General features: G+C 36.0%; 1 protein-coding gene across 11 annotated transcripts in view; it reads right to left on the bottom strand.

The window, feature by feature from the left end:
* The window catches only part of APAF1 (apoptotic peptidase activating factor 1), a 116,447-nt gene extending 98,640 nt beyond the window's left edge, over positions 1-17,807 (bottom strand). For 9 of the 11 annotated variants that reach the window (XR_004324708.1, XR_004324706.1, XR_004324707.1 and 6 more), the window contains exons 1-9: positions 17,359-17,807; positions 17,199-17,238; positions 14,882-15,060; positions 14,564-14,753; positions 13,712-13,909; positions 5,051-5,234; positions 1,975-2,087; positions 1,747-1,878; positions 159-397 (exon numbers count right to left, since the gene is read on the bottom strand). Coding sequence is in view for 6 of the 11 variants with exons in the window: in XM_032493572.1 (XP_032349463.1) it covers positions 159-397; positions 1,747-1,878; positions 1,975-2,087; positions 5,051-5,234; positions 13,712-13,909; positions 14,564-14,753; positions 14,882-15,019 (1,194 nt within the window). In the remaining 5 variants the exon portion in view is untranslated. The remainder of the gene's footprint in view (positions 1-158; positions 398-1,746; positions 1,879-1,974; positions 2,088-5,050; positions 5,235-13,711; positions 13,910-14,563; positions 14,754-14,881; positions 15,061-17,198; positions 17,239-17,358) is intronic. The other 2 variants (XR_004324705.1, XM_006186553.3) reach the window with 1 other exon arrangement.
* Positions 17,808-17,809: the final 2 nt, after the last annotated feature.

Below are 17,809 nucleotides of genomic sequence, written 5' to 3' on the forward strand. Positions count from 1 at the left end.
GAAACTGAGAGCAGTGGGATTTCTACACCCTCCACCCCACCACCTCAGTCACACAGGTCTTATAATTCCAATATTCTCTGTAACAACATCCTCAGTACTATACCAAAGGTTATATGCCATAAATACCCAATAACAAGGATTGTTGGTCCTTCTATTACCTTTGTAGGCACCTTAACATCCTTCTGAAGGATGGAAAGATCTGTATAATAATCTTTGATGTCTTCTCTTAGCATTTCAACGCTTATAGACATGGCTTCATCCAGAGCCTCATAATCGTAAGATGAAGATTTCCTTATCCTCTTAAATTGCTTATTTTGAAGCTGCTTGAGGTAGTACTCCCAGCGGTTGGGAAAATCACGTAAAAGTGCACCAATTAAAGACACTACAAGAGGAGAACCTAAAAAAAAAAAAAAAAAAAAGTCATTGTCTTAATACTGCCTCTTTCCAAATTGCCACTAAGTTAAGAATCAGTTTATTCTTAAACAATTTCTGCTGCATGCTATCCAGAGCCTTAAAATATTTATACCTCTTTAGGTATTCACTTTAGGTATTTCTTCTAAGGAAATCATTAGAAATGAAAAGTACTTCATTTAAGGATATTCATCGTAGCACTATTCACTATTTTAATAGTGAAAAATCTTAAATAACAGGGAAATGACTGAAAAAAATCATATTTTAAAGTCCTGAATAATATCTGGTATATAATGTATCATAACATTATGCCACTGGTAAATTATTTTCAAAAGACATTTAATGACATGGGAAAATGCTCAAGATTTATTATATAAAAAGGACAAGATTCAAGATTATGCATTGTATTATAATCTCAATTTTTTTTTTCAAGATTTTATATGTCCTAAAAGACTAGGAGAAATACTCTCAGGATACTAATAATTATCAGATTATGGATAATTTCTATTTTTTCTTTATCATACACACTTCTTTAAAATGTTTCAAAATGCACATGCATCACCTTTATAATGAATACAAATCAAGTCATAAAATATCATAAACTTAGGGAAAAAAGTCAATTAACTCAAAACCAAGTATCTATTTCCTGGCAGAAAGAAAAACAAGAACTATTTACAAGCAGTAACAACGAGGAAAAAATAACCTTAAGAGTTGATAGATTTGACTTTATACAATTTTAAATTTCTGTGTGTCAAAAAAAATACCACAAAGGAAATTAAAAGGCAGATAAAAACTAGGGGAAAATATTTGGAAAAATATGACAAAGAGCTAATAGTTTCCATAGTTATATTTAAAAATCAATTTAAAATATTTACATCACAAAAGAAAAGTGAGTCAAAGGTAATTTCTTAAAATGCAAATATTCAATAAACAAGTAAACTTTAACTTCACTAATAAAAACTGCAAATTAAGCAGACAACACTTGTTTTTATTTATCAAATTAGAACACTATTTTTATAAAATCCCAACCAAAAAAATTTAAAGCTCTGACTCTCACATATTATATTTCTTATTCTTTGACAACAGAGGTCACATCTTCATCTCACCCTTTTCATAACATATAGTGGGTATTTGTTAAATATTATTTTAAATAATGAATGAGTAACAAAGTACTATTACCCATTTATGGTATCAGAGAAGAACCTAAAACACTAAATATTCTAGTAAAGTTTTTGGATGTTCATGAGTTAAACTGTCATGTTCATTAGCTTACTTTTTCAAAAGGGTAAATTAATATCTCTATAACCCCTTCAAACACAAAATAAATAATTATACCTTTACACTCTTTTATAATACTGTGAGCTTGTTCTGGCAAATCTGCTTTCTTCATATTAACAAAAAGGGATAAAATTTCAAGTCCTTTTTCTTTTCCTAAGCCACTCTCCACAGGGACTACATATTTAGGACCTGTGAAATCACAAGACATAGTAAGTAATTTGGTATGCCACATACTTAAATGTAACTGAGAACATAAAAGAACTATTAATAATTAATAACTCTTACCCATTACTGAGTCTGTAACACTCTTGTCTCTGGTTGTAAGAAGAATCTGACACTGATTGTCAAAAGCTTTTAACACCCAAGGATCCCAAATATCATCCAAGATCAATAGAGACCTAATGAGAAAAAACTGATTTGAGTCACTAATGACATTTAAGTTTCATTAAAAAAAAAAAAGAATGCCACTAGGGTTTTTTTAAATTTACAAAATTTTTAAAAAGTTAAGAATAAATGTCTATCTCATTATTTTTCCTTTTTGATATCCCTTTCACAATATACTGATAAGGAAAAAAAATTAGAGACTTTCCCCCTCCCCTTCCATCCCAAATCACTATGTACTAAAGCTAAGTGGCTTATAAAGAGAGAACTGTGTAAACCATGTAAGTATTAGAAACCAGCTACCTAGTGTCTAAAAAGAACTATTCAAATAATGGGATTTTTCCAATTCAGTCTTTAAGCACCAAAACCAAACAAGAATTGGGCTCAGGTTAGCATTAAAATGAATTATAAGACAATGACAATATTTGACCATTTTTTACCTACGAAACTAGAAATTTTGTATGTTCTGACCTAACAGGAAGCACCATCAAGAATATCTGATACACTAGTGGATTTTTTTTCCATCTAAGAAATCAGTTTGTTTATTCATAATGACAAAGAACTTCTGTACCGATTCTTGATTGGTTCCTCCGAAAACTTTTTTAAACTCACCAGAACAAATGGAGGAAAAAAAATAAAACTAAAACCTGACAGCATAATTATCCACTAGCATTGTTACCTGAATGGTACATTACTTCTGTATACTACAATAAAAAAAAAAAAAAAAGACTCCAGAAACATAAACAGGTTGGAAAATTACAAAAGTATAAACCAAAATGCTGCTGAAAAACAATATGACTGGCTTTATATGCCATGGTCTGATACATCTGAGAGTGGTTACACTATTTTCCTAAACAGAAATCACTGTTACTTTGCAAAGTAAGAAAGATGAACAAGAAAAGAGGGAATGGCTAATGGTCTCAATCCTATTTCTCCAGGAAAATGGATACTAGTGACTATCAAGGGGAGGGGGAAATAACAGAGAGATCTGGAGGAAAAAGAAGCCAGAGAGACGGGAACTTGCCCTCTGTAGTGAGTGTCCATTGTAATCACTAGGAGGCTTTTTCCAAAAATTATTCCTCTAACTCAATACTCTGATATTAATCCCCTTACCAATTTGAGAATCACTGCTGTACTCAGCCACTGTTACATATGAAAGTATACTGCATCATCAGGTACACTGGGACATTAAAAAAAAATTCAGAGCCAATACCTAATGCTTGCCCAATTTACTGTTACACACACATGGAATACTTCATTCATCTCTGTACTGGTAGCACTGACCTGGAACCCAGCACAACACTCACTGTTGGTTAAAGGAACAAATGAAAGAATGGCTGCTAGATCACAGAAATCAAACTGTTGACTAAATCCCTTAACTCTTAAACACAAACAGCAACTAAGCTGTTGTCTCCCTTCTGGCTAATGAAAATTGTTGAATTTTCATTATGTGTCTAGCACATTCAATATTGAATAAATAAACTATTGAAATAAACTCTTCAAGTACATGGAAGTTGAAGAGTTACATGTGTACCTAAAACTAAAACAACACAACAAAAGGGTCCCATTAAATAAATAATCCTTCCTGACTCAGTCTTTTATCAGTTGCCTACATTTATTCTCTCTCTTGTTCTGTGTTTATCTGTTAGAAATAATGGATTTAACCTTTTTTATGAGTGAGTTGTATTCCATCGCATATATATGCTACATCTTCTTTATCCATTCATCTATTGATATGCACTTAGGATGCTTCCATATCTTGGCAATTATAAATAATGTTGCTGTTAATAAGAGGGTGTATGTATTTTTTTGAATTAATGTTTTTATTCTTCTCAGTTATATGCCCAGGAGTGGAATTGCTGGGCCATATGGTGGTTCTATTTTTAGGTTTTTGAGAAACCTCCGTAGTGGAGGTTTTCCATAGTGGCTGCATCAATTTACATTCCCACCAACAATGTACAAGAGTTCCCTTTTCTCCACATCCTTGCCAGCATTTGTTATTCGTATTCTTTTTGATGATGGCCATGCTGACCGGTGTGAGATGATGTCTCATCATGATTTTGATTTGCATTTCCCTGGTATTAGTGATGCTGAGCAACTTTTTATGTTCCTGTTGGCCATCAGCATTTCCTCTTTTGGAAAAATGTCTGTTGAGTTCTTCTGCCCATATCTTAAATGGGTTCGTTGGTTGGTTGCTTTTTAACTGAAGTACAGTCGATTTAAAATGTTGTATTAGTTTCTAGTGTACAGCATGGATGGACTTGGAGGGAATTATGCTAAGTGAAATAAATCAGATAGAGAAAGACAAATACTGTAAGATATCACATGTGGAATCTAAAAAAATACAAGTGAATATAACAGAAAAGAAACAGACTCACAGATATAGAAAAGGAACTAGTGGTTACTAGTGGGGAAAGGGAAGAGGGAGGGTGGAGGATGGAGACAGAGGTGGGAGGATTAAGAGGTACAAACTATCTGGTATAAAATAAGATACAAAGATTTACTGTACAATAAGGGGAATATAGCCAATATTTTATAATAGCTATAGAGTATAATCTTTAAAAATTTGTGAATCACTATATTGTATACCTGTAACATAATACTGTACATCAATTATACTTCAATTTTAAAAATATGATATTGTAAACTAAATAAATTTCTAAAATGGTTTAAAAAAAAAAGAATGAATAGATTTAAGGTAAGAAGGCTGCATCTTCTAGCAAAGACTACTGACTAACTCACCTAGCTAATAAATATTTTTTGAGCACCTACAATGGTACATAAGAGACAACATGGCAAGTAGGATGCAAAGAAGGCCAGTGGCAGACACTTTTTTTTTTATGAGAGAGAACAGCAGGAAAGCAACAGTTCTTTGTTAGACCCTCTATCCAACAACAAGAAAAGGCTACAATGTTCTCAAGATGTTAGTAGTGAAGTCTCATTGGGACTTCACATACCAACTAAATGCAATCATCTGTACCTTGGATGCTTGCGCAGCATCAGAATGCGGAGACGGTCTTTAGCCTCTTCAATATTAAGTGGAAGCCTCTGGGAGAAACTCTCATCCTGATCCAACCGTGTGCAAAGATTCTGCAGTTTCATCAGAAGCCCAGATTTGTCTTGCTTCCCAACTGAAACCCAATGCACACCCCCTGGGAAACAAACTGGTGAGGAAAAGAATAATAAATTTAAGGCTTCTGAACAGGAGTCCTCCTTTGAAAGACTTTATAGATAAGTTCTGATTTGTTCCAATCTTTAATCTCATCACATCTTCAGCTTCTCTCAATTCAGGGTATGTATTTTTTTTTGTAGGGTATTATTGAGCTTTACAGCCTGAATCTAAGAAAAGTTGAAAATATGGAGAAACTGAAGTTTGGAGTAAATCTGCTGCCTATCAGTAAAATCTTATCAAACAACATTTCAGTCTTTGTCCTATGTCCTCAGTGATCACTGTACAGCATTGTTTCTCAACCTAAGCACCCTGGACATTGTGGACCAGATTATTCTTTGTTGTGAAGGACTGTCCTGTGTATTGTAGGATATTTATCAGTCTCCCTGGCCTCTGTCCATCAGATGCTCCCTCCTCAGTTACAACAACCAAAAAAGTCTCCAAACTTTGTCACATGTTCCCTGGGAGGCAAAGTCACCTCTGACTGAGAACCACTGATGTCCAGGAACACCTAAGTCACTCATTATGGTTCTCATATAGAGACTTAAAGAAGACGCTAGGTTCAAGCCTGGCTCTACTGCTTACTAGCTGTGCAGTCTTTAGCAAATCACTTAATCTCGGTCTCATTGATTGCACTAGAATAGGACTGTTCACCCCCACCTATTTCAGAGTTTACTGTGAGAAATTAATGATATAAAATGTGAATTTGCTTTGTTAAATGTGAAAGGTTATAACAGATAGGATTATTAGTGATATGAATCTGAGAGTACTTTACAAATATTAAGCTTTGAACACATAAGCATGATATAAGGATAGCCATTATTATTACTGTTACTGTCAACTGTAATCATCATTTTTGTTAATTAAGTCATAACATCTTAAAATACATATCTTTACTTACACATTATCGGGAGCTAAAAATCTTTAGCTTTTATATACTATACTTTGTATAAATCAGCTCTATATAGATAGAAAAAAATGCAAGAATGTGAAATATGAGGAATAGTAGCGTTAGATCAGACCAGTGGCATTAACCATATTTAAATTATGTGGTTATACAAGTATAAGAAAAAGCAAAAAATAGATACAAAGATAAATGAATTACATTATACCAAAGGGCAATTTATTTACTGGTATTCACAAATAAGTACAAAGAGAAATCACTACTTAAAAAATTCAAACAACCAAAGAAATATTTGCATATGTGCAAAGATCTACTTATGAAAGATATTTACTGAGCACCATTCTAAGAACTCTATATGTTAATCTACATTTAATCAGAGTGGACTATCAAGCAGACACTATTACCCTCATTTTACGGATGAGGAAACTGAGACATAGAAAGGTGGAGTAAATTGTCCAAGGTTACACAGCTAATAAAGCAGAGCTGGGATTCAAACCTCTAGTGTCAGTGCTCAAATTCTAAACTAGCCTGCCCTCGCAAGGATATTCACCACAGCATTATTTGCAAAAGGGAAAAACTGGAAACACCCTGCAATGTTCATCTTAACCTCCTCTTCTACTGCAGGCTTCCAAAGCCTGAAGCAGGTCGAATGGAGGAAGGGGAGAACACTATAAATGAAGTTTGGAGTATTAAATAGGACTTACATTTCAATTGATGAAATAAGACTTTTTAAAGACTTCAGGTTACCTGTACACTCTGAACCTGTACAAGGCTAAGGAAAGAATCAATCCCAGAGAAGAGTTTTGAACAGGCAATGAAAGAGTAAAACTGTTTTCTGATTACACCCTACAAACTCCAATGCAATGGTTACACATCCACTAAATAAACTTGGTAAAATTGCCAAGGTTTATGATCATGAATTTCAATTGCAACTCAGCTGAGTGATTTTCTTCAGCAAAGAGAAAGGAAGTAACGTCTGGATGAAGCAATACGGAACAAGAGGAAAACCTACTCCATCTCCTAGCACAGAGAAGGAATCAGCTTTTACCCAAGATAAGGAGAGAACTAAAGAACCAAGAGAGTATGTGCTAAGGAGCAACTTAATGATGGGCAATAAAACTGTAGGCCCAAGCCTAGGAGGGGGCTGATGGGACAAACGTTGAGGATATCACGGAATTAATGGGTAAGGCTTGATAGGTCAGAAAACTGTAGCGAACTTGAAGAACAGAAGAGACGGAGGTAGGCAAAGAGTGGAACAGAAGTTTTAACGTCAAGATATCAAAAGTGGTAATGTTTCTGGTAATGCCAAGGACCAGGATCTAGCCTGTGATCAGTGAAGCATACGGTTGCAGAGGAGTGAAGAAAATGGTCACTACAGATAAAGAGGTCAAGAAACTGACAGGGCAAGTTTTTAGATGACTCATCCACATGGATATCAAAATCACTACGAGTGTCAACAAGAAAAGAGCTTAAATTTGTAACTAATAAAAACAATCATCAATGAATGAAATGGTAATAACATAATTGGGAAAGGTTAGAAAAATGAACCTCTAAGGACAAAGAATTTAGCTGGAGAACGGAATATTAATAGTCTGGATGAGGCAACAGAGAGCAAGGACAGTATCCATCCATTTCCTGGTGCTCAAGCATATAGAATATAAAGGGAAAAAAAGTTGCCACACCACTGAAGAAAGCTAAGGAAAAAGTGGTATCCTCAGGGAACTGGCCAGTTTCACGTAAGGAAAGGAAGTAAACACTCTAAGAAGGGTTGATGATATAGAGGAGTTTCCTGATCACAGAGGAAGAAAGTCTAGAAGGTATGGCAAAGGCTTGGGAATGAAAGAAGGGGACCTAGATCAGAACTTGGCAATGAACTGAGTTATGTAACATAATGAACTACATGAAAATCTAAAAAGATAACAAATGACCAGAAGAGAGAACACTGCAGTAACTGAAGTAAAGGCAGGGCTGTGAAGCATGGTTTAATCACCAGTGCCAATGTCTTAGAAGAAGGTAAATAACAAGTCCCACGCTTTACCCCTGAAAGCTTCCTGAAGTCCTCTAGGCTTCCTTTAGCGTAAGGCAACAGTTATGAAATAGTAAGTATCTGAGGCTTCCTTTAGTGTTATAGCTATATTCTGTGTGTGTACATGTTTGTACATGCAAAGGAAAAAAAAGTTTGGAAAAACTCACTCTAAACTACTAACCATGATTATTTCTGATGAAGAATTTAGGAGAAGGGAGAGAAGGCCAAGTGAAAAGAATTTTTACTTCTTTTTAAATGAAAATACTACTACTGTAATATTTAAAACAAAGTTTTAAGCTACCTATTCCTCCTAAGGTATATTTTTAATTTGTGCTTCCTATTTAAAATTTTATAAACCAGGATTAAAGATAAGACAAAGACAGTAACCTGATTAGCTATTAAACTCTTCAGATTTAAATTTAAGTACCTATTATCTACATCAAAGGTCTTTCTTTCCTAAATTTAAAACTAAACTAGGGTATTATTAACATATGCAAGAAAAATAAAACACTATTAGCTTAAAAAAAAAAAAAGAAACAGAAACAGTGGGGAGAGTATAGTTCAGTGGTAGAGTGCATGCATAGAATGCATGAGGTCCTGGGTTCGATCCCCAGTCCATTAAGAAAATAAGTAAATAAATAAACCTAATTACCTTCCTCACAAAAAAATTAAAAGTAAAAAAGACAAACAGACCAAAGGACCAACTGATCTGCAAATCTCCTATCACAATAAGACATTTAAATACAGAAGCCTTAATTCCACATTACAGAAAGAATCTAAACATCTTGACTATGAGCACAAGAGGGAGCAATTTAGCCTTGAATGAGGTGTGTACCTATAATTCATTCAGAGAAACTTAATCAGGGGAAAACTGCCTTTATTTAGAGAAAATTAACCCATCCTATTTTCACATGAGGTTTATCCACACAGCAGTTACTAATACAACAGCATCAAGGAAATCTTGGGAAGGAAGTAAGCAAATAGGCAGACAACCTCTGGAGAAAACTTCTATGCTTTAAAAACTCAGCACTCAAATACAATTGTGTGAATGGCTTAAAAATATGTCAACTCTTTACAATTTCCCTATCAAAATAAATAAATAAAGGATTGAACTTTCAAGAGGAAATTGAGTTTTTTAAAAATATATAGGCGTAAGTAGTTAAGAACTTAATAATAGTCTTTAACTTACACCAAACACCACTCTAAGAAAATTTCTATAGGAACCAGTTTTAATGAAGTTTGTATACTTTCAAAAGAAAAAAAAAGTTTTATACTACAATTAAATGACAAAAAACTAATAATCCTGTATTTTAGAATGGAAGTGAACTACAGAGATTAATATTTATCTTTGGAAAAGTATCTACTCTTAAACTAGTAGATATACAAAAGCAGACTCCAAATGGATTGAAAGGCTAAATATGAATGGTAAGACTATGAATAGGACTACTTAAGAAAAAGCACAGATTAGAAAGAAAAAAAATGGAATAATTGGACTACATCAGAATTAAAGATTTCTATCAAGGACATTCAGGACAAAGTTAATATCGATGCTAAACAAGGAGACAGTATTTACAAAGTCAAAAACCAACAAGACCTATTATCTAGAATATACAAGAAACTCCTAAAAAGCAACAAAATGGAAATCCCAATGGAAAAACAAATGATATCAACAAAATTTATAAACAAGGAAACCCGAATGGCTAAAAACCTTTCGAAAAAATGGTCAAACTCAAGTTACCAGAGAAACGCAAATTAAAAGACATCACTTTACACCTGCTGGCCTGGTAAAAATTGCAAAGCTGGATGATACCTAGTGTCACTAAGAAAGTGAGGATATAAGCGCCCTCATATGCTATTGATGGGAATGCACAGATGGGAAGACAATCAGATCTGATATTTGTATATCCTGTAACTTAGTGACTGTGTTCCTAGCTACATATACTCAAGAAATTCTCACTCCTATAAAAGTTCAGCCCAGTTTTGCTGGTGCAGCAGAGCTGGAGACAATTTATATATCTGTTCACTAGAGAATTAACAATACAATGTATTGGATGTACTCCATGGAAGGTAGCAATTAAATATAACGAACAATACACACAACAAGGATAAATCTTAAAAATATAGCATCAAGAGATAAGATACAGAATAACACTAACATTTAAGCAAACTTTAAATATTTGCATATCAACAACATAAACATCTTACAAGAAAACAAACATTAGACATACACCTACAAAGAACATTCATTAAATACATTAGAAAGATCACCTATGGGGAGGTGATTCTGTGATTTGGTCTTCTGACTTGTCCTGGCACACAGCTCTAAAACCCTTGTAATTTCCCAAATAAGAGCCAGAAATATCTTTTGCTATAATACTTAGTTTTGTTTCCAGTTCCTGAAATTGCTCCAGAGTACAAAAGTGAAATGGGTGACTGATGTTATTCATGTAACAAGCCCCTTTCAACTCCAGCTGTTTAAGTTAATAAAGTGGAAAGCCCCTAAATAACCTAAGATGGGGGCTGGTTGCCGGGGAACCCATCACTTGATTGGAGTTGGAACTTTCAGTGCCACCTCCCAGACCTCCAGGGGGAGGAGAGTGACTGGAGAATGCATTCAATCACCAATGGCCAATGATTTAATCAATCCTACCTATGTAATGAAGCCTCCATAAAAACACAAAAGGGATCACCTGGGTTAGTGAATACATGAACATGAAGTACAGGGAGATGCATCCAGATAGTGCACAGAATCTCTGCACCCCTTCCCACATATGTGCCCTGTGCATCTCTTCCACTTGGCTGTTTCAGAGTTTCACTCTTGTGTAATAAACCAGTAATCTAGTAAGTACAGTCATCAGAAGCACAGGTAACAACCTGAACTGGCAATTGGCACCTGCAGGGGTTGAGGGGCCGAATGGTGGGACTGAACCCTTAACCTATGGGATCTGATGCTATCTCCAGGTAGACGCTATCAGAAGAGAGTATGACACCCAGGTGGTGGTTAAAAATTGCTGGATATGTGGAAAACTCACACATCTGGTGTTAGAAATGAAGTAGTGTTGCAGTTGTGTAGAGAAGACACAAAGGAGGAGTGTGTTTTCCTTTAGAGGAGGGAAAGGGAAATGAGAATAGGAAATTTTTAAAAGGAAATAAAGCAAGAAGCTAAGTCTTATGTGATAATGCACTGTGAACTGAAGAATATGATTAATGTAATCCTCTGTACTTGAGATCTCACTAAAGCATATGAGGGATATGAATTAAGCTCACTATGCACTGGACAATTGCTAGCATCTCTGATATTTCCTCAAATTAGTTAAAATCTATTCTGAGACCACAATTTATAAAACTGTTATGATTCCGGGGTAATTAACTCCATAAGTTGTTGGTCAATTTTAACCCTGAAGATTGAAAACTCACTCCAATAATAGTGGTTTAAATTGCATTAAAGGGCATACTTTAAAACCTATAAATTGGCATATTATAAAAATATATTTTAAAGGAAACTCATCATTATGTTGAAAGGAAAACCCATTTCTTCACACAAAAGGAACTTAAACCAATTTTATCCTGAAATATCCTTGGTAATTAACTTTGCAGTAGAGCTAAAAACGTGAATAAATAAAAACAAATCCTTGGCCCTGAGATTTGCATGGAACTGAGTCCTGGGAAATTTCTATATGACAAAGGAGAAAAACCAGGGTTTAGGAATTGGGCATACTTCTGACAAAAGTATGATCAATACTGCTGACAGAGGCTGTGAAAGTAGAAACAAAGCCAGGGGTGTACAAAAGACATGCCCTAGCCTCTGTATTTCTAAATCTCTCAGATGCTTACTACTCTTTCCATTCAGTCATCTCATCATAATCTGCCTTAACTGGTGACTATGTATTACAAACAAAAAAAGTTATAAACAATTAGAAGTCAGGAACTATCTTTTTAAACCACCCAGAATTCACTAATAGATGGAGGCAAAGACTGAGGGAGCTGTACAATTACTCCCGACAGGGAACACTGAGAGCCTATCAGACTCATTAGCATCAGCAGTACACCTGCCTAATGTCCTAAACCCTCTTTTGCACAGTATGACCTTGCCTACTCCAGTAACTACCCAATACCCTTTCCACCTTCCCTACTCTTCCATCCTTGCCTAGTCCATCTGGCGAACTTCTATTCTTTCTTCAAACTCCACCTAAAATGTCATCTCATTCAGGAACCCTGTCCTGTCCATTTTCTTCCTCGAGAGACATAATGCTTCCTTCCTTTGTTCTAACTTTGTACCTTAATACTTGTTTCTACTGTTCAATTTATCACATAAAACATAATTTGTTTATATGTCTGCCTCCCATACCAGACTGTAAGTAAATTCCTTAGATACCTTCTTTTTAGATGTCTATTGCCCACAACAGTGCCAAGCTCCATAATAGGTTCTCAAACATTTACTGAATACACGAATAGATACAAGCAAGAAAAGTCAGTCATTGAATATCAAATGAATCTATAAAGCCTACCTGCAAACACCCATTGGTTACTACAGTCAACTCTCAATTTTTCTTTTTCTTGGGATTACACATAAAACAGACAAGTTACTAAAGACTTATTTTTAAATATAAGTGACTGATAGAATTAATTACAGAAATGGAATTAATAGTTTAATACACAACACTAAATACATGGGAGAATTACCACTGGGACCATTAATGGCATGAGTTTCCATCAGTCTCCCTCCCTACAGCACTCTATGCCAAAACAGACACTCAACTGACAGGAAGGTGTTAAGTCTAGAACTGCTTTAAAGGCAGGGATATAAGCTGGACAACCTTTCAAGATACTTTCTGAATCCCACAATTCTTTCAATTATTAACATACAAGGGAACTAGCTTCATTCCAGTAGTAAATGCCATCTGATAATACGTGAATTTATTGGTCTAGCTAGTCAAATCTCATTGTAACAGGCTAGGCAGAAAATAAAATCCAAATTTAATCACCTTGGTACGCAGAAAAATGGCCCTCCAATGATGTCCACATCCTGTTCCACAGGACTTGTAAATATGTCACCTTACACAGCAAAAGGGACTGGATGCAATTATATTAGGAATTTTGAGATGAGATTATCCTGGATTATCCAGCAGACCCAATGTAACCACAAGGGCCCTTACAGGGAGGCAAGGTGGTCAGAGTCAGAAAAGGAGATGTGATGGAAGAAGCAGAGATCAGAGAAGAAAGATCTGAAGATGTTACACACTGCCAGCTTTGAAAATGGGGGAGGGAACCATGAGTCAAGGAATGCAGGTCACCTCTAGAAGCTGGAAAATGCAAGGAAAAGGATTCTCCCTGGAGCCTCCAAAAAGGAATTCAGCTCTGCTGACACTTTGATTTTAGCCCAGTAAGAACTACTTTGTTCTTCTGAACTCCAAAACTAAAAGATAATACATCTCTGTAGTTTTAAGCCATCAAATTTTGGTAATCTGTTAAAGCAGCAAAAGGAAACTAATGCAATGCCTAAAGAATATCTTGTTAGTCAACGATGGAAATCAAAACTTACCTTCTAAGAGAGAATGATCTCGAACAGCTTCTGCAGCTAATACAGACTTCCCACAACCGGCCATTCCATATATGGTGACCCATCCTGGTTCACCACTCAGTTTGAAGAGCTTCTGCTGAATTGCATGCACCAGCTTCTTCCTAGTAACAAAAACAACGGGCCTCTGTGGTACTCCACCTTCACACAGGACTGTCCTTACTGAAATCCAAAACAAAAGAAGCATAAATGAAGAAAACGTTGAAATGGTTACTCAAATAATAAAAAAATAAAAACCAAAAAGAGCAAGGCTGAGACCTTAGCCTCAGAATTTCCAAGAGAAGAAAATGTAGCTAGCACAGTAACTCCAACTTTCTGATTTCTTACAACACCCAGAACAAAAGCAAACATACACCTTTTAAGATGACTACAATGAAAATCTCCACCTATATCTGCTCTTACTCATCCTATTCCTCCCTGACTCTCCAATCTTTCTCATATTGCAGATTGAGAAGGAGAGTATAAAGGGAAGAATATGGAATTGCTTTCAAGAGCATAGATTTCCAAAGATTCTTCTTCTTCCCTATGCTTGAACTCAATAAACACAAAACTAGAGAACTTAAAGTCTTATAAATTGTCCTATTACCTCTAAAAATTAGAGGATGTACATTATTACTTCAGCAGTAAGTAGTTCACTGGACAAGAAAATGTGAGAGGTAACAGATGCAAATAAAAATATTTAAATTCGAAAACAACTATAAGTTTTTCATATGTATTTTTCAGTGAACTGATCAGTCTCTTTAGCAGGCTCCATCTGCAATAAGACAAAACTGCAGCAATGTAGCTATTGTGATAGAAGGTATCATGGATACAAACCGTATGAAGTTATTCCACCAACTGAATCTTTGCCATTGGAAGAAGAGATAACAGGAATGCCAGCATGGAGAAGGGCAGCAAGATCTTTATACCCTTCATGTAGTAGAGCATTGTAGAATGATACGTAGGAATAGTTATCTTTTTTAAGTATCATTTTAATTAGCATAGCTGCTCGTTGCTGTTGGGTGGGCTAAAAAAAAAAAAAGTTTAGTATACTACAAAGAATATATCTGCAACATAAATTAGTGGAGACCAGTACAAATTTTGAAACAAATCCTAAAAATTTTTTAAGAAACAGACTGCCTCAGAGGCCTTTACCTCATTTTTTACTTTTTCCTCCTCTGATACTGTTAAAACTCCATTACTAATCATGTGATCCATGATGTACGATGTTTTGATGTCCCTTTCCAGGGCTTCTCTGTGTTGAAGTAAACAATTTCGAGCTTTTGCATCCATCGTCCCTCAAATTTTTCTCTCTTTGAGCTGTCAACCATGAGCTATAGGCAAAACATCAAAACGTTTGTCAAGCCAATAAAGATATGGAAAGATGTATAACTCCACTGGTAATGTAAAAATGTAAAGAAAAGTTTTTTTTCGAAGATTTTTAAAAATAAAATCCAATGCATTCAAAAGTGTGAGAAAAATGAGTATTCTTATAAACTGCTTAAGGAAAGTCCAAAGTGGATACAACTTTTCTGGAAGGCAAGACATAGAAATGTTTAAGCATTCTCTTCAACCCAGAAATCCCACTTCTAGGAATTTGTCTCAAAGAGATATTCATATATCTATCTGTTAAAGAGTTAACAGAGTATTTAGGTAAGATATCCACAAAAAGAGTTAACAGAGTATTTAGGTAAGATAAAAAATATTAAAACAACCTAAATGCCCATCATTCTAAGTATGGATTAAAAAATTAGAGTATGCATACAGAGATGGAATATTATACAGCCATTTAAAATGATGACATATATCCATGTACTGTCATCAAAAGATGCTCATGACACCTTGCTGATTGAAAATATTTTAAATATGATCCCACCTATAGCACAAAGTATGTGTTGGTCTCATATAAATGCATAGCGAGATGTTTAGAAGTTTGTTCAGCAAAATGTTTGGGTTACTTCCAAGTAGCAAGCTATAGGGGATTTCCCTTTTTTGTTCTTTTTCTGTACTGTCTTAATTTTTTTCAATACATGTTATCATTTGCACAATTTAAAAACTTCCTTTAAAATTTTATAAACAGTGATCATACTTAAGTCCTAATATTTATAAATGTATTGATTGCTTTATCCATCCTAAGACTAAATAGAGCATTCTTGGTATTGAGCATTAGTTCTCATTTAAGATGGGTGTCAGCTCTTGGTCTTCATTGGTAAACACATTTCTCATATACTTACTCCACTAATGTTTCAGCTGAGCTGCTAAGGATGACAAAGCAACAGAAAATACTCTCTGATGTCATTTCTTAGATTAGGAGGACATAAGACAGAATAATATTCTTTTTACTGTTTTAGTCTAAGTTCCTACCAACTTTATTTCAAATATAATGCAACTTTTTCCATCACAATGTTTGCAAGTTTTTAAAACATTAACAGAACTCAAGCTAATGTATTACAGTGAGTATCTAAATGTGTTTATTAATTTGTTCCTTCAATAAACAACTGAGCCCATCCTACGTGTCAGGCTCCGAGGCTACAGAGAAAATTAAATCATACCCCTGAAGGAATTCACAATGTGGTAGGAGAGAAAGAGATACTTAGGGGGAGGGTATAGCTCAGTGGCAGAGTGTGCCTTTAGCATGCATGAGGTCCTGGGTTCAATCCCCAGAACCTCTATTAAAATAAATAAATAAACCTAATTACCTCCTCCCATAAATACATAAATAAAAGATACAGTAAAATTCTAAAAAGAGATAATTAGAATGTTATGTCCGAAGTGCAAAAAGAGAGCTGAACACAAGTAATTTCGAGCATACAGGAGTAATTATTAAGCTTCAATAATGACCATAAAAAGTGCCACCAAATGTGTCACTTGCAAACACAGGTAAGCAGAGCATTTGCCTATGCTTGTTAAGGTTCACAAAATGCTCAGTACTGGCATGAAACTGATAAAGGAAAAGTTATGATCAGAATCAAGGCCATGCTAATTTTTAAATGTTAATAATGTTTTATGACCTCAAAGTAAACATAACATTTCCCTTAATTTTTCAGTAGTAAAATTCGATTTCACAAAACAACAATGAACTTCTTAGGTTATTTGCAATAGCTAAACCAAGAGATACTTTCTGACCATCTGAAACTTATTTCCAATTTTACCTAGCCCTGTTTAAAGACCTAAGTCTTATGTTTTTTAACTCTGCCCACAATGAAATATCCTGAACAAGTTCTAGTGTCCTATCTTTTGTAACCACATCAACATGTAAAGTCAGGATTCTTCATAACTGTGAAATATAAAGGACAGTTTGATCTAGGAAAAACGCAGTATTCGACCACTTCCTCTTTAGATAATTTCTCTTCCTGGTACAGTATCAGAATGCTAAACAATTATTCATTAATCCATAATTCTGAGTCCGTAAAATCGGCTACTGAACCTCCAAAAAACCTAGTTCGGGGAGAAAAGGGAGGCTCAAACTTACCCAAATCCTCGCACCAAGGCCTTCCCTGGGAAGAGCAACCCTGCGGCGACAGATTGGGAAATCAAGTTAGGGGCGAGGGGAGGCAAACGGGGCTTTGGAAAGGAAATTCAGGGTTCGGGGGTCAGCCGCGGGACAAGCCCGGGCCTCACAGGTGCCTCACCTGGGCCTCCGCATCCGGAGTTACCAGAAGACCCCCGGGGACCTCCGACCCGCGGAGAAGTAGGCGTCACCCCGCAGGTGGCCTGCGCAGTTCCAGGGCACCGAGGTGAGAACTCCAACCCAGACACAAAGGAAGGAGGGCGACTCGGGCGGTCACTCCTCCTCTCAGGATGCAACTGCACGTCCGCGGGACCCCGGCGCCACTCCGGACGCCGCCGCGGCTACTTCAAGTCCTCGCGGGTCTCTGACGCCCAGACTCCTCACCTCCGCCTCCCTCACCCCTTCTGCCCAGGAATAAATTAACCGCGCCCGCCAAATACTTTCTCCTCTGCGCCTCAGGACGCGGAACAGTCAAAACCCGCCAGTCCGCCCAGCTCGGACGGCGCGGGCCCGTGCAAGCAAGTACACACAGCCCGAACCCCGTGAGGCGGCCGCCGCCGCGCGCGCTCCCA

The sequence above is a fragment of the Camelus ferus genome, chromosome 12 (genome assembly GCF_009834535.1).
Source record: "Camelus ferus isolate YT-003-E chromosome 12, BCGSAC_Cfer_1.0, whole genome shotgun sequence".
In the NCBI taxonomy this organism is placed as follows: Eukaryota; Metazoa; Chordata; class Mammalia; order Artiodactyla; family Camelidae; genus Camelus; species Camelus ferus.